At 38.4% G+C, this 22,939-nt stretch overlaps 1 protein-coding gene and 1 long non-coding RNA gene across 2 annotated transcripts; one reads left to right on the top strand and one right to left on the bottom strand.

The window, feature by feature from the left end:
• Positions 1–93: 93 nt before the first annotated feature.
• LOC146516553 (uncharacterized) lies at positions 94–1,500 on the bottom strand. Its single transcript, XR_014874353.1, has 3 exons — positions 1,374–1,500; positions 946–1,010; positions 94–385 (listed from the first exon to the last, which is right to left on the bottom strand). It is a non-coding gene; the product is annotated as an uncharacterized LOC146516553 (long non-coding RNA).
• Positions 1,501–4,425: 2,925 nt separating this feature from the next.
• On the top strand, positions 4,426–21,288 carry shoc2 (SHOC2 leucine rich repeat scaffold protein). Its single transcript, XM_085161535.1, has 9 exons — positions 4,426–4,543; positions 12,778–13,821; positions 14,333–14,470; positions 14,622–14,752; positions 14,909–15,097; positions 15,849–15,971; positions 16,272–16,409; positions 16,725–16,842; positions 17,865–21,288. Exons 2-9 carry the CDS (start codon positions 13,155–13,157, stop codon positions 18,071–18,073), a joined length of 1,713 nt encoding a protein of 570 aa, XP_085017661.1. The 5' UTR covers positions 4,426–4,543; positions 12,778–13,154; the 3' UTR covers positions 18,074–21,288.
• The last annotated feature ends 1,651 nt before the right edge of the window (positions 21,289–22,939 follow it).

The following is a 22,939-nucleotide window of genomic DNA, read 5'->3' on the forward strand; positions in this document are numbered from 1 at the left end:
CTTCGCTAATTCCATGCTATAGATCATTCAACAATAACCACAGAACAGCAAGACTTTCAAAAGGGACAAAGAGGGATTAAACACTTTTTTAAAAACTCTGTAAAGACAGATTCCCTCCAAGTCCATACAAATACATTCCAGTGCTTGGAATCAGTGCATTTGCTTGATCCATCTGAAGGACATTTGCCAGTTTAGGCATTTGTTTTTTCCAATCCTTCATTGGGTATGTACTGTAGTTGCTCCTTCATTGCAAGTTCCTGTTGTTTAACAGCCTCTTGAGCCTCCATTTGCATTTTCTCCAGTTTCTCAAGGGTGACTGATTTGAGTGGGAGCAGCTTTGGCTTACACAAAACCATAGTAGGGACATCTTCCATGGAGAGCTGTCCTGTGAGGTGCATTAAAACAATCCACAAATGATTAAATTTTAATTTAAGCATAAATGAAGATATTATGTAAAAACCTAGCATGTGTGCTATTTCTCACAAAAGTCTGCAGCACATTAGCTGTGAGAAATGTTCTCTTTACACTTTAACCTTTATAGTACTGCAAACAGAGCTACTGTTCTATTTAAAGGAGTTTCAAATATACGATGCTACATCTATAAACTTCTTATATCTTTTCAACCACTCCGGAAGAATTCAACAATATTTTTGATATCTGGTCAACTAGTTACCAATCTGGCATCTTACACATCTGATTGTGAGCCACTGAACAGCTTGTTCTTACTAACAACCAGTACACCTTTAACTAAAGAAAAGCGATATTGCCCCAAATGTTGACCCCAATTATATTTTTAAGCCAGAAAAGACTTTCAGAAGAGACCACAGAGCATAGCTTGATTAAATCTCCAAGCTATTGTGAAATTTCAGTTCACTTCACGTGTTGTCTTGAGAGCCACAAACAACCTTTTGTAACTACTGCTGTCCACATAGCTTTGGTACAAACCTTGTTTAGGCAGAACTTCTCTGAATATTGATTTGACCTCTGGCATGGTGTCCTGTGAGTGCTCGCTGAAAGGTAAGCATATTTGGACATTTCACAACTTTTGGACACATATTCATAAATTCCGAATAGTTTTTGCATTATTAAATGCTCTCCGCTCGAGAGGGAATGCAAAATTCAAGGAGCCTGTTAGTTTTCTAGTAGGTATTACATAGTTTATAATAAACTGGTCAGAAGGTTAGCCACAGGTCAGTACACAGTACTAGCTAGCTAGCTACACAAGCTCAGCTCCAGCTAAACTAACGATACCTTTGCTTTTAGCGAACGCTCTCTAATCCAAAGACACAATGTCTCACTAATGCACAACAGTATAAACAAATCAATACTATTCACCCACTCGGGCATGTGTAAAATGGAAATCTTTTTCTCACCTTCAGCACCAGGTAAAGATTACAGTTGTCAAGCCAACGCGTCCGCAAGAATCACGTGATTTTCTTCTGTTGTCTATTTAATTTGAACAGTGTTTTACTGGCACCTATAGGCAGCTAGCAGAATAGCAAAACTCAATAACTTGAATAATGTTTGACGCTATGAAGCAGGCTTTACAGGGTCATTGAGCGTCTCACGCTTCAATTTTTTTTGCACTTTTATTTTTGGACGGAACATGTGTATGGATGAGAGAGACACATGTGTGACAGTGTAGCTGTAAGGAACAGAGGTAGATGAGTTTAAGCATATCAGAGACAAAGTTAGAGAGGCAAGACTGCTGCCAGGCAGGAGGAAAGAAAAGAAGACCAGAAGGGGAAAACCAGAAGATTTGTTGATGTAGTGAAGGAGGACATAGTTGGTGTGACAGAAGAGGATGCTAGGCGTAGGATGTGATGGAGGCAGATGATCCACAATGGTGAACCATAAAGGGACCAGCCAGAGAAGGAAAATAATTATGTGCACTTATTGCACTGATATAGGTTGGTAATGTTTCTGTATATGCAGAGAGATGGCTTCTGGTTGGCACAATGTAACACACAATGTAAATGAGGGCCACAGGTGTTAGCACATTCAACTTTGTAAAAAAAAAAAAAAAAAGTATTTAATAAGAATATTTCATTCATTCTGATCTGGGATGTCTTATTTTTGTGTTCCCTTTATTTATTTTATTTTATTTTTTGAGCAGTGTATTTCCACTGTCATCTGTAAATTGTATTCACTGTAAATTAAATGTGTAAAGATAACAAACTGTATATAAAACATGGACATGACCACTGGTTTTTGTACTCCCCATTATGAAAGCTAACATTAGCATTTTGTCTGCTGCCATGTTATTGTTTTTGAAGCCAGAAGTTATCATATAGAATGAAAGGGTGGCATTATCAGTCCCATCCATAACTGTGTGGCCTCTGCCCCCTCGCATCACCAGTAAGTTATTGCAGTAACAATCACACTCATGTTAATTATTTGGTTAATAGTAGCTCTGTAGTGGCTCTACAGCAATTGCACTAGAAATGGTTTTGTAGGGGATGGGCTTATGCAATTCAGAATGTTTGGATTAACCCCCATATGTCTAAATTAGACTAAAAAAGAGGCAATTTTTTAGCTTGCGCAACAAGGTTTAAAAGCATAAGCTCAGTCAAAGATTGCAAAACAAACTGCAGCCTTTATATATTCTGGATTCACAAGTATCCTAGTGTTTGGTGAGTTTATTAATCCATTTCTGCAGAGAAAGTCTCTCCTATATTGTGCACTAAGCCATAAATACAGATCTTTTTGCACCTTTATAGCTCTGACTAGGGATGGGTATTGATAAGATTTTCACGATTCCAATTCCATTTTTGATTCTGTTTAACGATTCGATACTTTATCGATTCTCTTATCGATTCTTTTTAAAAAAGGAGAGCCCTAAGTTCGATTAGCTTAGAACTTTGTTTTATATCTTCTTTTTGAACAAGATAAAATTTAGGAGTAACATGGCCTTACAAACCCAACAGTGAGATCTTAAGAGATCCAGCCTATGGCTCTTCAATGGGGTGTCACAGGGTCCCCAGGAAAAAAAAAATTGTAAATGTAAAATAATACAATAAATATTATTCTGTAGCAATTACACAAGAATATCCAGTAATGTTCCTGCCCACAATTAAACACACTGACTTACCGAAAATCGGGGGCATCTGCTGTGGCAAATGGGTGCAAGCCTTTTACCACAAACTTAGTCACTGCTCGGTGACATTCGTCTATCCTGGCCTGAAAGGAGACGCTAACGGTAGACTGAAGCGAGAACTGCCAGCATCTGAGCCAGCCAGACTCTGTCTCTCTCATCATGGTCAACTAAATGCACAGTAATGGCAGGTTTTGTAATGAGGCAGATCGCGCTAATATAATATGCACTCTTAGTTGATTATTTACCTGCCGCATTAACGGGAGAGGACGTGCAAACGTTACCGCTGCTGCTGGGTTGAGATTCACGAGTCTGGAGCGGAATTAAAAACACGACATTCATTTAAGGTCATCGCGTGTTTTGTGAGCAAATGCTTTTGCATTTTCGTAGTGTTTCCTCCCTTAAATGAAATATCTACTTTTCAAGTATTGCAAGTTGCCCTGTTGTCATCCGTTCTCGTAAAGTATAACCAAACTTTTGAGCGTTTGAGCCGCTTAGGCGCTGTGTTTCCTGCCAGGTAAATGACGCTCCGCAACGTGGTGACGTCATTCGGGGCTACTGGAATCGATAAGGGAATCGTTTGCAAAAATGGCAAACAATTCCAAGGAATTGAAACAGTGGGAACCGGTTCTCAACAAGAACCGGTTTTCGATACCCATCCCTAGCTCTGACTATATTTCTCTGTGATCGTACCATGCCTGTATTGTTTATGATGCAGATGGGTTCATGATGTGGTTTAAATTAGATTGCTGATGCTTGAATCTGTCTTGTATTTGTAAAGGTGGCCCAGTGTATAGGTTATAATTATAGAATTGCCTCTTGTAGTACTGTTTTAAATGTACATTGAACTCTTTTATTTATTCATTTGATTTTATTTTGCATCTATTTTGCAAGTCTACACATTTTGCTGTGTGTATTTTAACATGGGAGCGAATAACTTTTGGACACAGACCCAAGTGGTAGCAGGGTTGTTTTTTTACAGTTATGAGGGGGCGTTTTCAGGAGAGGGCGTTTTCAGGAGCTGAAAACTCAGAAAACTTTCATAAGTGTAAAAAAAGAAGAAGAGACATGACATAAATTAGAAAAAAAATCCGCTTGCTTTTTTAAGGACAGTCATCTGTTTTTAGTTGTTTTGAGAATGTATTTGCACAGTTTTACAGTTAATAAAAGTCAGAGATTTGTATGAGTTCGTTTTCTTTTTTAATTTTCTTTTCAATACATTGTTTTAATGCTCCGGTTTGTAATCAATCATTATTATTATCTCAGATTGATTTTCACAGATAAATGTTTGTAAAATAATGGACGTTTGATTGCATTTCAAAGTCTCGTGATAACATTGGTTAGGCGTGTGAATGACGCAGTTTGGTGACCGGAGGAGGGAGGGGAGCAGAGCAGCAGTGTAGGAAAAGAGGAGGAAGCAGCGAGGATGGCGGAGTCACACCTCTGAAGGTAAAGCAGTTATTTTATTACATTAACAGTGGACATTTTTATCCCCACAGCACGGTAACGCATTGCTCTACAGGTAACGTACTTGTCAGCCTCTCGTTAAGGCGTGTGTAACAGCGATGTGTCATTTTGCGGTGGCGAGTACGAACGCACTCTTTTGTTCAGCTTCGGAATGGCCGCTGTTTTTCACTGTTTTCTTTTTTCTCGGCTCATATTCACAACGGAAACGGCGCTTAGATTCAGCGTTACAGGTTGTCGGCTCTTCTGTGGCCTTGCGTGGCTGCTCGGGTCGGAATATCAGCTGCCTTCACGCCTTCACAGGATGTTCTCTTTGGGTATCTGCTACCCGTATGCACTCAGCTGGCTACAGCAGAGATTTCCCCCCCTTCGGTCGGGTCGGTCTACGTCCGACAGCCGCTCCGCTCGGGCCTGCGTTACACACACACCTCTGATAATGATTAAGCTAAGTGCTGGGTGTGAGTATTAAGGGCAAATCTCGACACCCTCTCTTCACGGTCTAGCAAACGCCCACCAATGGTCCTTTATTTCATTATGTGCTAATGACAGCTGTTTTGATTTCCCTTGTTTGGAAAATAAAAGTACCGTTAGCTTGTAAGCTAAGTTGCTCGCTAGCTGACGGTAGCAATTTAGCAGTCTGGTATAACTGACGTTTGCCGTGCCGTTGACGCTCAGCTTAGCTGTTTTTATTTCCTGCCTTGTTGTCAGTCGTCTTAGCAGGTTGCTGTTTCTCCCAGTTTAGAAAAGACTTTGAGACGTGTATTATATATTTTAGTTTTATGAGTGGCTTAGCTAACAGAAGACATTTTAGCTTACTCGAGTTGGTTTACGACAAATAGTTGTCTAGCTTGTGCAGTTAGGTTAACAGTCACAACGTAGCATTATTAGCGTCAAGGTGTTACACTCACATTACTGATAATACACTGTCATACCCATATTAGGTGTTCATATCATGGAAATTGGGTGATATTGAAATGCGACTTCTCGACCTGGTAGCTACCGTTTCTGTCGGTAGTCTGTTTCCAGGGGTTTGCCATTTGCACACGTAGCCTACATGACCCCCCTCAACCTAGTGGGGTCATGTGGAGTTCTGTTTAGTGGCAGCAGCGATAGCTGCCACCTCACCCCTGTTGTGCAATTTTGCGTCCTTCTATCATACGGAGATTCTATATTGACAGGCCTCAACTTACTGTGAAGTACCAGCAAGCAGATGACTGAATATTTCTTGAATCTGATTCGGAAACATTTCTTTGCTTCGGACGTGCTTTATTGCATTCTCTAATTTGCTGATATATCGGCACATGTATCATCTGATCCTAAAGGGATTATAATGGACAAACAAGGGAGAACAGTTCCACTCATGCCTGAATGTACTGACATTAGCAGATGGGCCCAAGATATCCTTAATGGATAACTTCATTAGTCTATGTGGGAAGTTCAAATAGCACTTTATGGTGGTGTTGTGGTTGTGTTGATGGACAAATGCATTAGCTTTTTCTGCAAAACCTTGCTTGAGTTCAGCCTCATATTTACATTGGCTAAACAAGTACTTTCAGCTTACACACAGTCACACATGAGCATATCAGTCAGTTGTGAAGGGTGATCTAAAGGCTCATCCACAATTTACCGTTCTGGTCAAACAGGTTTGGCTGAGTAGTTGCATAATTTCTCATGAGTTGTCCTTTGTTGACTAATTAGGTTTTCCAGTCATATGTATCTAGTTAAAATTGTCTTTCTTTTGTGGATTTTGTAGGGCTTAGCTAAGTAGTTGAACGATTGCTTAGATGGGGTTGTAGGCTTACTGCAATGTTAACACCCACTGGGCCATGTTTGCGTAGCAGGAGCAAGTCGGTTTGAGTTTATCCTTGGTACACTAGACTTTCTTGGTCTGACTAATCACACCCAATACCACAGCATTAACAGTAACCTAGTTCTGACAACCGACCAAACCTTTTCCGTATGTGTGTGGTGTCTTCAGGTTGAACAGTCCCCCAAGAATTATGTTGTCATTTTACATGTTCTATGGCTTTTTCTTAGACCTCAGTATGTGTACAACATGTTTAGACTGAGGTGTAAAATAATAACAATAATCTCTGTGTATACTAGAGCCTCGGGGCTTACAGATGAGCCAAGTAAGGTTTCACTATGAGGATTAAGCCTGGGATATAGAACCTTTTGGTTACACATAACTCAGACCACATAACATCATATTAATTGCTAACCTGGTTATGATTTGTCTGTTTTCAGTGTCTGCTTCCTGAATATGAATGCACTTTTTCCCCCTGTTGTTTAAGAACAAATGAACCCTCATCCAAGTCTTTTTTAGAAAGAGATTGTCTGCTGTAATGTGTTTATATTAACACAAAGGTACTATAGTGAGCCATGGGGTAGCAGATGCTAAAAAACAGCTAGCTTATTGCTAACTGCTGACTGGGAAATTATGCCTCAGCAGGAAATCTGCTCTGTAGCTACATCATAACCACAAACCCTTCTGAAACTCTACACCATAACCTGACGTATACCTTCCTAGAAATGTAACTACACTTTGCGTCGATGCAGCAATATCTCTTGTGCATTTCTGGCTACTTTTTCACTGCAGGTTTTATATTTATCATTGAGAGAATAACAATCATTGTCTCAGTAATAACAAATAATAACCATAACATCAATATAAGGAGTCATAGATTTCAGCAAATTGCTGGATGTAGATTACTGAAACTATCAGAACTGATGTGAGGGAATGTTCAAAGTGCAAAATTAGAGTGATGCACATAGAGAAGAAAAGTTACACTGATCATTCTACATGGTGTCTGAGTTTCTTTACTTTTAGGAGCACCTTGGGGGACCTGTTGTTGCGACTTGGCACTATATAAATACAATTAGGTTGACTTAGATAGGATAGGACATTGTATTAAATGCTAAACCAGCTGAAGACCTACTCTGATATTAGTTTGCAGTGGAGTATTTTAATGTATGTAATATTTATTGTAATAAGCCTTAATAATATGTATATAATTTCTTCTGAGAGATGAGTTTAAATGTTATTTGTTGAGAAAGTTTATGTTGAAAAAAGGTTTCAAGTAACAGCAGTTTTCTCTAGATATCACTGATCTTTTTTTCATTCGATAAGATGACCTTATTTGATAAGTTATTTTTCTTTTTGGTGCAAAATGAGATTTCAGGCATATGTTGTCTGTTGTCTGATGTTATCTTAAGGTGGAGTCAGTTTGCTATCAGTGTGTGATTCAAATGGTTCAAGTTGGCAATTGCATGCAATCTTTTTATGCTAATACAACAATTAACTGTGATAAATGGTCAAAAATCAAATATCTATTGCTATCACATATTTGTATCATTTATCAGAAATTCATATTGAACTACTACATTTACACTCAACAGCTTTCCTAATAAAAAGGATTATAACCAGAATACATCCAGCTCAAAGCCAGCTGAGTCCAGTCTCCTGGAAACGCATTCAGACTGGTGGTAACATATTGGCAATGTGTCTGCATTTATAGCTTGGATAGAAATTATTTGCAAACCTTTAGCAGTCTCACTTGAGTGATTGCATTAAGTCTAAGTAAGACTGTGACTGTTTGCAGAAAGGTTGCCTCCTATCTGGCCACCTGTGCAGTTGCCTTGTGATCAAAAGTTGTTGTGATTGTGAAACACTCAAAATCTGAGCAACCATTCAGATACTACAGCATGCGGAAAAAAATTGATGCCATCACCAATTTTAGTAGAAGCAGTGAGGTTGCTGTCCTATTTTTACTTGTGAGTGAGCTGTTAGCTTGTTCTGAATTAGGTGGTAGCTTTGTCAAGCTGAGTGTGTTCAGATTTGTTTTCCTTGTAGTCTCCTTGTAACAAAATGTAATATTGTTGGGCTAACATTATCTCAAGATTGGTGGTGCACAAGAGTATTTTAGTTTCTGTAATACATTATTGATATTTGGTGTCCCTGTATCGATAGGGTATTGGCAGTCGAAATATCAAAATCTCTCATATTTGTGTCAGTTTTTCTCCCACCCGTATTGGCTATAGCATATCCCCACTTGAAAGATTGGTGTCACATATTGTCAGTCTTTAGTATTTGAATATATGTATTGCTGTTAGATTCTGTTTATCATCATTTATCACTGTGCAGCAACCTAGCAAAGGGAGGGGCTTTTGAATGCTGCCTGGTAGAGCCAATGTTAAAATGATCCAAATTGAGCAGGACTCCAGTATTTATAGCCAACCATTACATTCATGCAAATAGGGACTTGCCTTAACCTAGTGGCTGAATATCTTGAATCTGTGGTTGTTCAACAGCGCTCTTACCTGTTGGTGCTTCTTGATGTTTTCTGTTATTATCCTTCTGACGTGAGAATGTATTTGCTCATTTAAATATTAAGCCACTTAGTGATTTTACAGAAACCACTGCATTTATTTGACACATACAAATCATAATACCCTTGTTTTGCTTAGGGAAATGTTTTGCTGTCATTGCTACTTACAATGATGATACGATAATCACAAATTCAGGGTTTATCCTGCATACAAAGAATTTTGGTCCCACCAGAGAGGTTTTGGTCACTCCCAAAGGAAATGCTCCAGGATTTTAATAAAAATATTTATGACCGTTTCATTCATTGAGGCATAAAATGCATACTAGTTGATCAGATTGCCATAAATGAGACACAGAGTCTTTGCCTCATCTATGAGGCAACTGTTCTTTGGTGCTTAGTCCCAAGGACAAATTAAGCAGAATACCTATGAAATAAAAGTATATTTCTCCTTAGTTGACTGTATTCAGGTAAAATCAAGTGGAGCAACGCTCAAAGGGAGGGGACAACATTGCTTTTCTCTCTTGGCTTCATTTTCGTTTTCTTTTACTTTTGTATGTAGCCTGAATGTTGGTCTTATGGAGCCAGGAGTTGCCCTAATCTGTTTCTTGTGCTTCAACCATATCAGCAAGAGACCAGCCATTGCCTCGGACACGACTAACTCCACTATCAGCAGCAGAGCTTGTGTGACCTTTGTCATCATATTCAGGATTGTTTTGGCAGCTGTCTTACCCCAAAAATTTGGGGTTGATATTTTTTTTCATTTTTGGATTAAGGAGCATCCACAGTTGTACTGGAATTTCATTTCCAGTAATGTGACAAGTTACCTTAAACTCTTTCTTTACCAGCACACACATGGTGAACCAAAAAATTAAAGGAGTGGAGAAAAATCAGAGAAAGTTTTCTCCATTCATTTGGATGTAGCAGGAGAAATGTTTTGTTACACATTCACGTGACTTCTTCAGTCTCAGTTCACTGTAGGTTTCCCTAACCTTATAAACAGTACTTTCGCATAATGACGAAAACTAGCACCACTGACTAACAGTGAGCCATGAGCTCAGTTTCACGATCATTACTATGCAAATAGTCGTGACCACTGATCAATGCTCATGTCTACCGTTCACAGACAGGAGAGAAACAGATTTAAATGAAAGCAGAATGCATTGGACTCTTAACTGCACTGATTTGAAATCAGTGTGCATATTGTGTGCATAACATACAACAACTCTTATAAGTCTATAACTGCATTCAAATCTATACAGATGATTTTTTTTTTTACTTGCAGTTTGTTATAGCCATAAAGAAGTAAAAGGACAGGTACGGAGAGTACAACCATAAAAGGAAGTTGCTTGCACAGTTTGGTTTACATTGCTCTAGGAGTTGGACTGGCCTGGGTATTCTCATTTTCTTTAAATAATTATGTAGTACACAGGTATGCCTGTTAGAGACAGTATTAGCTGTTTAACTTATTTATGACAGGCAAAAAGAGCAGTGGATACTTCATTTTATTATTTACAGAAACACACTACAAGGCTTTCTCTCATGTAAGGGGTGCTACTATTGACCAAACATTTATTTTACCCAAAAGGTCATATGACCTGTTGTTGTAGGAACTTCATGCTTTGAAAACCACTTCTAAAGATTACTCTCAGCAGTCCTAACCTTTTCACTTAGCTCTGATCCTGAGCCAAACCTGCCTCTCTTTTTGCTGCAGCTTAGCCTGTACTAGTGCTGGAGAGCTTACACAGTCATCAAGGTGCACCAGCAAGAGGCTAAACGGAGACGGCTGCCAGAGAGAGGCTGTCTTAGTTTGTCACATAAAGATCCAAAGGACCGTGTTTTGTCTGGGAGTATTTGAGACAAGTACCACACATGTATATTCTTTAACATCCCTTCTTGTTTGCTCTGGACATCTAGGGCATAAGTATTGCCTCAGGAGTCAATATAATCATTTTGTTGTAAATTTTGTATGGGGTGGTTAAGTGGGGTGTTAGACTTAAAACAATGCAATGTTTGTTTTGTAGTTGGTGTGAGGTTATGCTTGAGTGAATTAAACAGATTTCTTGATCTGGCAGAGCACACTCAATATCTTAATTATAATGACAGCATATGAAACCTGTTAAATTAGGAGTTCTTTTTAAGGAAGAATATTGTCAGTGTATCTTGTTTAAATGCCAGTGAAACACAATAAGAGAAACATGTTCCGGCAGTTTTCTAGCAATGTCGCATGTTCAGTACAACAACGAGTCTACTATAAGTAGTTAACTTAAGTGGGTAGATATCAGCTGAACAGCTAAAACAGTATAAAGTCAACATTTGCTGACTCTTGACTTGTTAACCGTAGAGCTGTAAGTAGCATCCATCATCCTCCCCCCCTTGAATAAAACATTTCACCTATCTTACCCATCTCGCCTGACCTCTATACCATACCCTTTTCACACAGCTGAGTTTTTCACTGACAGAAAAACCAGATGAAGAAAAAAGTCACAGCTCCAATCACATAAGTTGAGAGACTGGTCTGCAATCTCCTGGTAACCAGTTATGTCTGGTAAAAGATACGGAGGAGGTGGGTGGAGGGTTGCTCAACCGGTTTTGACTGCTTGACTGATTGCTTGAGGTTTCTGTGAAATTGACTAAGTATTTCTTACCATTGGCAAGTGGTTTCAGGAGGCTGCTTGCTGCTATCGCCAAGTGAAATTGGTCGCAAAGAGATATACAGTGCTGCACTGAAACCCTCTGTGCAATTGCTTTGGTCAGTAGGTTGCTGTGGTCACTTGTAGTTTGTATGAAATACACAAATATGTCTGAAAACATTTGCTGACCTTCAAGCGGTTGTGAAAGTGTGATACAAACTCGAAATGGACAGTTTTTTTCATTTAAAATAAAAGTTCTTAACACTCAAACCACCATGTTTCAAAAATTGCAACTTTTTACTTTGAGGGTGAGTGGTCTGAATTTCCTATTTGTATCACACTCGTTAACAGCAGCAACTTGCTAGTGATCAAATCAATCACCCTCTTTTCAGTTCTTGCAAATTCACGCACTGGCAGCCAGCAGCCTGCTGTCAGACGGTCTGGGAATACACGCTTCTCCCTAGCAGCCAGATGTTTTCAGGGGATCACTGCCTGGTTTTTAGACCTAGGTAACTAGGGCCTAATGAGATAAGATAGAAGAGCATCTCAGTAGTCACATTAAGCTCTAATTCAAAAATCAGTACGGCAGTCAGAAATATCCTCATGTTTTCTGCCAGTAGATGATGATGATGATGGTTCGCTATAGCTGCTTCACTCACATTAATTTCGTGCCTTTGCAAACCCAGACATCTCTGTGTTGCATGTGTTGATTCTATGGAGAAATGATAGTGAAAGCAGATCCAATTTATTAAACTTTCATAATGATGATGATGGTAATAATGATTTAATGCATTAAAGAGGAAATGAAATAAAAATTACCTATGCTATTGCTGCTCATTTTTACAATCTTTGATCTCGACATTGTCATATATCAGCACAACTCTAAGGAGCATGTTTACATTTTATTCTCTGGGGTTTTTGTCAGTTTTCATATACACATATTCTGATCTTTGCCCACTACAAGAGGACGAAAGATTTATTTTAAATGGTAATGAGAACTGCATTCTTTTAGTAGGAAACACTTTTAAGATTCATCATCAGAGTAGAAAATATTTCTAAACATTTTGTTCTTAGAAGTCCTTTCAAAAAGGGGTATTTCTTTTTGTCAGAACTGCCAGGAAAGGGTTAAAAGAAACAAAAATTGTAGGAGAAAGTGACTGACAGCTAGTTGAAATTTACTGTCAAAATCCAAAGTGTTATATTTGTAGAGTGTAAAAATAAAATTGCCAATTTAAACAAAATTTTTGTTTTTCTCCCATAGCAAATGTCGAAGGAATTTTAAAAGAAAAAAAAAAAACCCTCATTAACCTTTGCAACGGGAAAGAGCTTCCATCCGAAGGTCCTGGGATTGTGTGCTGTTCAAACACTTAAGCATGTGGCCTATGGATGCCACAATCCAGCTACTTCAAAGGATTTTTTCTCCCATGGCATTTTAACAAAGGGACAAAGTATCATAAGTATCCAAAAAGTCTTTGGATCCAAAGGCCTTTATTCCAAGGGTAATTGTAAATGTGTGGGCCTGCACAGGAATGTGTTTTTTAAAAGCCTCTTTGGCTGTCTGTCCTGTTTTTTTGGAATAAGTAACCTGACAAGAGAGACTCCCATGAGCAATCTTGTAGGTTCCCCGATAACGTCGACATGAGTAGTACTTTAGGTAAAGATAAAGAAACGAAAGAAAAGGACCCCAAAGGTGGTCCGGCCGGCTTGGTGAAGGATGGGGGCAAAGACCCAAAGACCAAAGGGAAAGATGCCAAAGAAGGAAAGAAGGACACCAGCAGCTCAACACCAGGTGTTGCCTTCTCCGTTGACAATACGATAAAGCGGCCAAACCCAGCAACAGGTACACGCAAGAAGTCCAGTAATGCAGAGGTGATCAAAGAGCTTAACAAATGTCGGGAGGAGAATTCGACGAGACTGGATTTGTCCAAGCGGTCCATTCACACTCTGCCCACTTCCATTAAGGAGTTGACACAGTTGACTGAACTCTACCTATACAGCAATAAGCTGCAGAGCCTGCCAGCTGAGGTGGGTTGCCTATCAGGCCTGGTCACTTTGGCCCTCAGTGAGAACTCCCTGACCAGTTTGCCTGACTCCCTGGACTCCCTGAAGAAGCTTCGAATGCTTGACCTCCGACATAACAAGCTAAGAGAGATACCACCAGTCGTCTATCGCTTGACATCTTTGACCACGCTGTACTTGCGCTTCAATCGCATTACAACAGTAGAGAAGGACATCCGAAACCTATCCAAACTCACCATGCTCAGCATTCGTGAGAACAAGATCAAACAGCTACCTGCTGAGATAGGTGAGTAAAATGGAAATGAATTCTTCAGATGAAGGAAGGACAAAAGACAGCCTTTTTTCACTGACTGTAAGAAGATTCCAGTGTAAGGGAGTGATTGACCATGGATTTGAAATATTTAGCTGTATTCATTTTCAATCAGGGTGTATGCTGTGATGGCCATTTTTTAATGTATATAATTCTACAACATCCCTATACACAGTCTCCTTCAGCTCCAGCAGTACTACATAGACCATTACTATAGTCCAAAATCCCAAACCAATAACAGCGTTGTAATTGTCAATGTTCTCTCTAACGTACTGTAGTCCCTTGCATTTAAAAGTTATTGCTGTTAACTTGGCTGTTCCAATTTGGGGAAAAAAAAATCTGTTCTGCACACTTAAATCTGTATTTTAATTCTCTTTATGTGGAATGAGACAAAAGGTTTAGAAGTTGTCAGTGAGGCCAGTGTATAATATTGAAAACACCCTTGTTGAATTAGTAGTTTTTGTATTTTGTATGCATCTTCCTGCAGGGGAGCTATGCAGCCTCATTACTCTGGACGTTGCCCATAACCAGTTGGAACACCTACCGAGGGAGATTGGAAATTGCACACAGATAACTAACCTCGACTTGCAGCACAATGAGCTCTTGGACCTCCCAGAGACTATAGGTAATATAACTACATCATTTGTATTCATCAGTTTGTATTTTTGTTAAAGCTTTTTTTAATTTGTTTTGTTTCCCCCAAAACCTTGTGAATCCAGCTACATTTAATAATGATACAAAAAAGACTGTAAAAATGTTTTTGGTTACTATTTCAGGAAACTTGGCAAGCATAAATCGCTTAGGTCTGAGGTACAATAGATTGTCAGCTATTCCCAGATCTTTAGCGCAATGTCGAGAACTGGAGGAGCTAAATCTTGAAAACAACAACATTTCAGTGTTGCCAGAGGTAGGTAGACCATGGATTTTTTTTTATCACAAATGTAATATGATATGTTTGTGGTCTACTTGTGAATATATCCAGTGTAAAACCCAACCGCATATACCAACAGCCTTGTTCTGCTCATATGATTCCTGCTATGCTACTGTTTCTGTATTTGGTCAGGGTCTGCTGTCAAGTTTGGTCAATCTGACGAGTTTAACACTGGCAAGAAACTGCTTCCAGTCGTACCCTGTGGGTGGGCCATCCCAGTTCTCAACCATTTACTCTCTCAACATGGAGCACAACCGTATCAACAAGATACCCTTTGGCATCTTTTCCAGGGCAAAAGTGTTAAGCAAGCTTAACATGAAGGTATAGTTACACGCTTGTAATACAATATACAAGTAATATCTTTTGGTTAAATTATCTCCATTTTATCTGCTGTTGTTTTATTTTTGCCAAAGTCTGGTAGTAGTAAGGTATCACAAGGGGATAAAACGGGTGAATATTAAGCCTGGTTTTTACCGCAGACATATTTGACTTGTCGTAAAAAGAAAGGTCCAGGTGGACAATGGGTCCGTTATTGTCAAGTGTTCCAGTAAGCTGTGACTGTGAGCCAGCATGAGCAATACTAGGAGGCTGAAACTGAGGGAGCTAAATTGAATTTGAACATTATTGAATCTGTGCTGTGACATGTTAAAATATCTTCAGAGAAGAAAAACCACAGGAACATCAGGTATTGAACTGAAGCTTTGTTATACCTGAGCAATATGGAGTCACATACAAAAAGTTATGCACTCCGGTGAATTCATAGAAAATTTTGATATTTAAAAAAAGCAACAAATCAACATTCTGCACTTTTGGAAAGTTTGTTTTTACAGTAGTTCTAATAAAAGTGAGGTAGAACGATCAAAGTTCATGGAATCATTAAATATATCAAAGTCAAATATCTGTTACGTGGAAGAAAACACACGGTGAGTACTCTTAAAGTGTCATTTCAAAAAATATGTTTTATTGTAAGAAGCATATCTAATGTAATCTATCAGTCTGCTCACTCTATTTTGTTGACTCTCTGAATTGTCAGTTATATTGCTAATAACGCTATTCCTTTGTCTTCGCTCAGGACAACCAGTTAACAGCACTGCCTTTGGATTTCGGTACATGGACTAGCATGGTTGAACTTAACCTGGCCACCAATCAGCTGACTAAGATCCCAGAGGATATCTGTGGTCTTGCTTCTCTGGAGGTGAGTCTTTCATACATAAATGTTGGGTGATTTTTTTTTTTTTTTTTTTTAAAGTATCTCAGCACAATATCTAAGAGATGATATTTGGTACAGATTCATAATAAATTGGGAACATTGGGAACTTATCTTTGAGGCTAGTGATTTATTAAATAAACTCACATCAGCTGCTGTTGCTTTTTCTGGGTTTATTTTTTGGTTTAATTGTGATGTTTAATTGCTTAATTCTGTGAATCATTATATTTAATAGTGCCAAGCTGTCTGATTGTTCCTTATTTAAAAAAAATCTCATTGTCTTCACAGGTGTTAATATTGTCCAATAATCTTCTCAAGAAGTTACCACATGGTATTGGGAATTTGAGAAAGTTAAGGGAGCTTGACTTGGAGGAAAACAAGTTGGAATGTCTACCTAATGAAATCGCTTATCTGAAAGATTTACAGGTAAGCCTACCATTGCTAAAATTGTCTGGTTGCTCTGATTTTTGTTGTATATGAAGGCTTAATCAGAACCAGGAAGTTTTAACATGTAATATTTAAAATGTTTTAACATTTTTTGTTGTTTTAACAATCTTAAAAACTGACATCCTAATCCTTTATCATAGAAATCACTTTAGTTTTAAGGAGCAGATACAGCACAGCCTGTCTGCACATTAGATAATCATCCACAGTTGGTCTCCAGCTGGTAAATCCTGTGGCATACAGTGGAATCAGAAGCCTTTTTACAGTTTCATTATGCTGTCTCTACCTTCGTTTCAGAAACTGGTGTTGACAAATAATCAGCTGACTATGTTACCCAGAGGAATCGGCCACCTCCTCAACCTGACTCATCTGGGTTTGGGGGAGAACCAGCTGCAACACCTTCCGGAGGAGATTGGTCAGTACTCCTCTTATACCCATTCTGAAAATCTCCTTTATGACATAGCAAATACATGTAACCATTATTTTTTCCATAAAAGCTAAGCATAACCATTAGGGTTCAAGAGCTTAACAGTCCACAGTATGTGCCACCTCTGACCCTTCCTCCCAGTGACTGGACCAATCTGGATAGCTTTGTTAGTGTTGCGTTAAGCCAGAGATTAAAATGAGTGGGGAAAGAAGATAAGGTTAGTGTATTTTTAGAGTGTTTAGGCAGAGAGAAGTAGTAGGTTATAGATGTGGTATAGAGGTATTTGGATTTTCTTTTGAAGCAGTAACAGTGCAACATTTATAGTTTGTAAGACTTAAAATTTGTATAGCTAATGAAAATTGGAGGTTTGCCTATAGTGTAGCAGTCTTTCCTTACCCTCTTAATGGCCATTAATGATTTTTTCTGAGCTTGGTTTAATTTGGCCTTTCTAATATGAATGAATTATGTTGTTGCCCTTCATATTCACTAACATATGAAGCCTTTCAAAAGGACACTAACTGGCAGTTTGTATTATTACTAGTTGCAGCCTTAGGTATCATGATCAGTAAAGTTTATTGCAAAACATTACAAGGAAACCTCTTGCAATATAAATAAAATACTTTTATTCTTGATGTTGTAGTTACTACAGCAGCTTTGCACAGTTTCATTCTTAATAATCCTTGATTATCTTTAACTGCACTTAGGTGCCCTGCTTTTAGCCCAAGTCTATTCTCATTGGCTGTCTCTTTGAACAATAGGTTGGTGATGCTGTTTTGCTCAGAGCCAGGGGTGTCTAGCGGAGATGACCAGAACCTAGTCTGACCTGAGCTTTTGGCTTGCTGGAATTAATTGCACTTATGCGTACCTCATTTGCTATTTCATGAGTGCTTAAAGTGCATCAAATCTAATATACTAAATAAAGGATCATTGAAAAAAAATTATTTTATTGACACAGTTTCCCTGGATGACCGTATACGGTTCAACTAACACTGCATAATGTCTGTCCTCAGGCACACTGGAGAACTTGGAGGAACTGTACCTCAACGACAACCCCAACCTGCACAGCCTTCCATTTGAGCTGGCCCTCTGCAGTAAACTGTCCATCATGAGCATAGAGAACTGTCCCCTCACCCATCTGCCACCCCAGATTGTCGCAGGAGGCCCTTCCTTCATCATTCAGTTCCTCAAGATGCAGGGACCATACCGTGCCATGGTCTGAGCCAAGAGCAGCTCAATGCCAGTCCTGATTAACTGCAAACCCTCCACTTGCTCTGCACCCTTTTGCCTGCCCACCCTCATTATGTGTATCATACACTGTAAAGAAAACACACTCGTCACAACAGGTGTCGGTGGGGCAAATAAAAAGAGGATACTGAGGAGGAAAATGTTTCTTTTTATCATCCTTGGGCAGAAGCAAAGCAAACCTTTGGAGACTTCTGTGTTTCTCCAGTTTATCACGGTCATTTTAGGACGCCAGTCCATCACCCATAACTCGTCTTTCATTCCGAATCATACAAGAGGAATTATTTCCATCTATTTGCCAAAACTGAAGATATATAAAGTTATATATATTGAGTAACTGTGAGCTAAGTGGCAAGTCTTTCAACCATATAAACCATGCTCCCATTGCCAATATATTTACGGTAATTACAAGCATCTATTATGTGAGCAAGGATACAATTGTATGCAAAAACAAACAAACAAAAAGTCTTTGGAACTTTTAATTTACTGCTGCTGCCGTGATTTTTAACGTCATCTTGTTATATATTCTTTTGACTCTCCCATTTTTAAAACATTGTTTTTAAACATCATCTTCCCTTGACATAAATTGTGTTAATTGCTTCTTGACTATAGAGAACAAAGGTCTAATGATGGTGTTCTTTTTTTGGCTTTTTTTTTTTGTTTTCTTTTTTCTTTTTTTTTCTTTTTTAAATGTGCCTATGTTTAGAGTGAACCAGTGGTTTATTTCTAAACACGGTTGACCACAAGAGTACAAAGACAAATTATTTCGGTAACTTTTTTTTAAATCACTGCTGTTACTTTTTGTTTTTACTTTTTTAGGGTCTTTTTTAAAATAAATAGCAGCAGGAGATAGTAAATGCATACATAGAGAAATGCCAATCACACATGCTTGAAAAACAGAAGCAACTTGGACTTTTCTCCAAAACAGGCAGTGCTGTGGGCCCTGTCTATATTGATTTTATGTGACAAAAAGGTATTGAGAAACAGAGCATACATAGGTGATGGGATAAATGATGTTTTTATATATTAATACAAATAGTGGTTGTTGCCTTGAGTGCAATTTTTAGTTATGTTTACTTGTTTGATATTATCTTCAGTGTTGGGTTGCATAGCTGTCATCCAGTTGATCATTGACCAACATATCAAGCGTTTTTAAAAGACGTTTTGAGCTTCTGGAGCAAGTGGTGAGTGTATGAGAGTTTAAAAAAGAAGAAGAAAAACATTTATAATAAAACATTGGCCGGTAACTTCTTGAAAGTTCTTTCTTTTTTCTTTTTAAAAAAAATGTCTTTAATTTTCTGTAGTTTGTTTTCACAGGGTCGAGTTAAGAATCTTAATAGCATCATGCAAACTATTCCCTTGATTTGTATTGATTTGTAACTTAATTTTTTTTTTAAAGATATCTTTGTTGTCCCACACTGTCCCAGCAATGCTGCTGCTTGTATGCACTTTTTATTTGCATTCTCTATATTAAGACAAAAAAAAAAATCAGTAGTCTCTCATTGATTATTTTTGAATGGGGGCATTTTGTTTCAGAAGTATTTTATTTGTTAAACGGTTGTAAATTTGTATCAATTAAATATAAATGCTGAGTTTCACTGGCTCAAAATAAATGGTAACTTTCTTTGGGGAAGGCTTTCCTTTCAGTCGCAAAGGAACCTGCTCTCTTGAACTGTAAAAAAGGGGTCTCTCTGGGTGTGAGACAGTTTTAATATTCACATATCCTGCTTTCTCTGTTGCAAGCATAATGGCTAACTGCAGTTCAAATGAGCCCAGTTTATTTTAAATCAATTTGTTTTGGGGTTGTTTTGTTTTTTGTTTTTTTATTCAAAATGATAAAATGTGCTTTCAGTTAGTATTATTTCCTGTGACTGTGCATTTTAAAAATCCAACAAAAGGAAATCAAACCAAACCTTTTTTGTTTCCTTAAGTTGTTTTGCATCCCAATTCTATATTCAATCATGGATCTTTTTTTGTATTGACATGTGTGGGCCTACTTTCTCTGCAGCAGCTTGGTGTGTTTTAGTGGGTTGTGTTGGCCACTCTTCTCAACAGGAAGCCCAAGTGACGTGAGCACCACAGCTCACGTTGGAGTTGGGTCGGGTCAGGGTTGGGGGAACAATGAAACGCTGCTTCTAATTTACCAGCAGAACCTGTTGCTGCTTTTCATGGACTTAAACATATGCTGTTCCGAGACAGAGGGAGCCGAGTAGGGCAGGAGAAGGGAAAACGATCCACTCCCAAGAACGATAGAGACTTCACTCGAAAACCTGACAAGGGACAAATCCACTGACCTTTTCGGTTAAGCATCAGGCCCGGTGGTTTTCACACAGATCAAATCGTTTGGACACAACGATGAGACAACACAAGGTGCATATTTGAGCTTAACGCAGTTACAGTACAAGACTGTCGGAAAAAGACAAAAAAAAAAATTGTAAAAAGGGCTTTCTGTGTTCACGCTCAACAACACACCGGAGGCATTGCATTCCTGGGTTTTATATAAAAGCTTTGGAAGTTTCTTTTGTTTTGTGTGTGTATTTACTTTTAGCTGTAAACAATTGTGTGAAAAATGCCTTCAACGAGTACTCAAAAGTGAGATGTGCATTAGGTATGCAGCGTGAGCGCTGTGACCCATTTTTACATTCAGTCTCTGTTTTACTTTATTCATGTGCCATTTTGCAAGGCTGCGAATGCCAGGGTATGAAGAGACGAGATGATGGGAGGTGAGGCACGAACTGAGCGGGGCTGATCGACTGGAGAGCATTTATCAGATCGTGGAATGTAGTTTTAATGTTCTGAGGAGGAGATGGAGATCACCGACCTGTCCATTCAGTTCCAGGTGCTGACTTGTTGCTGCAGGTGGTGATGATGTATTGCGTACTGGTGCATCCAAAATAATTGGAGTATTTTGTTTATTTTTCTATTGTTTGTGATTTTTAGGCCATCGAGAGCATCACAGAATCAGTCATTTTGCTCCTTTTGCTTTTTTGTTTCTGGATCATATGAATCGTCATTTTCTTGCCTTGTTATTTTGTACAGGAAACAAGCATGTTGAACACATATTTGACATGATTTGTCTGAGTCAGAATCGGGCGTTTTTGCATAGAAGATTTCGATTTAGTGGCTATTTGGTGTATCTGCAAATGCTCCCTTTTTGTATATTGCAAAGGGTGTCGAAGCATTGTGTGGCAATGCTTATCCTACTTAATCTACATTGACAAGCAGCCTTAATGGTCTTTTTTATGTGTTTGTTTGGCTATTCCTTGTGTCTATGGCCACTGACTGTACTTGATGACAAGCAACTGGTTGTTACAATGTAAATTTGGGTCTAGTTTCTTCTGTCTTATTTTTCCTTTTACTCTGTACAGTAATCTGACGTTATGGTAGGCTCAGTATTACAAAATCTGTAATGTGATGAGTTTTTCAAGAAAACAGAGAGCGCAATGGAAGATGATGCCATTATGCTACCAAGTGGATGTGCATTAGCTTACGTCTCCCTTGTCTTTGGCATTAAAAGGGAATTCCACCAACACTGACTTGCATTGTTATTTTGCAAAAGAACAACATATTTATTTTTTTAATATCTTATCTCTGCAGTTATATCAGGTTTAATTCAGGAGTTTTGCAGAGGGACTAAACTTCATTTCTTAAAAATAAATCTATATTGAAATTAGGTAGTTTTGGACATGTTTTCAGAAACACAACAAACAATTTTCAGGTTTGTTTCCACATGAGGGAACATGGATTCATAATTACTCATCTTTTTTGTATATAAACCAAGTCAGCTTTGGTGGAATGGCCCTTTAATGTGAAGCTGTCCAATCTTTCCCAGTGCATACTTATCTAAATCGCACCCAGCCACTGACACATCCTCCTGTAGTATCTCCATACATTTACTTGACTGCCTTATGTGCACCAAGCAAAACCTTTATGACCGCTTGATTTAATCCACAAAGACAGTCATTTTTTTCTTTTGTTTCCTTTTTACGCCAGTAAAGAGATGCGGGTCCTTGGACATAACAGATTTTGGATGAGTTGTTTCTTGACTGGACGAGCAGACGCAGACATGACTACCTCTATGTGAGTCTTCATTGCTAACCAGTGACCAAGATCCAGTCTGAGGTGTTTCCACCTGTGTACAGCTGTGTGTTTGAAACAGGAAATCTGGACCAGCAATTAAACAACAGTCTGTTTTACTAAGCACCCCCACCCCCCTCTGATGTTTTATTTGTTTGGATATATATGCCTTTAATAAGCATTATTTGGCAATTGGAAAAGAAGAGAAATACACTGACTCTTGTGCTTGGTTGTAAATGACAAACTTAATCAATGCCGCCCCATTGTAAGAAAATTATTCTGATACCGACTAGCTGCAGAGTACTACTTTGCAAATGAGTGAAAATGACCATGTTTGGTGATGTTCTGTATGTACATACATCTTTTTAACTGTAATAAACTGATAAATATTTACAAATTCATGTGCTTGTATTTAAATTTCACATTTTTGGGGAGGGGAATCAAGTCAGGATTCCCCTCCCCATTTCCCCCCCCATTTTTCTATCATTTTGTTTCCATTTTGTATTCCAGACAGACATCACAGCATGGGAATATTAAGTCAATATTAACGTTTCCCTAATGTTAAAAGGTAACAGTAATCAGAATTTAAAAGAGAAATTAATAAGCTGTTTTTTTCCCCACCATGATGAAAAAACATGAGAACAAATCCAAAACATCCAAATGATTTATTAAAAGAAAGTGCTAGTAAAAACTCATCGTGCTTAATCGTCATCAATCATCATGCTCTGAAAATCAAAACTTACAAAACAGCCACAACTATACTCAC

Source organism: Neolamprologus multifasciatus, chromosome 6, assembly GCF_963576455.1.
Source record: "Neolamprologus multifasciatus chromosome 6, fNeoMul1.2, whole genome shotgun sequence".
Lineage (NCBI taxonomy): Eukaryota > Metazoa > Chordata > Actinopteri > Cichliformes > Cichlidae > Neolamprologus > Neolamprologus multifasciatus.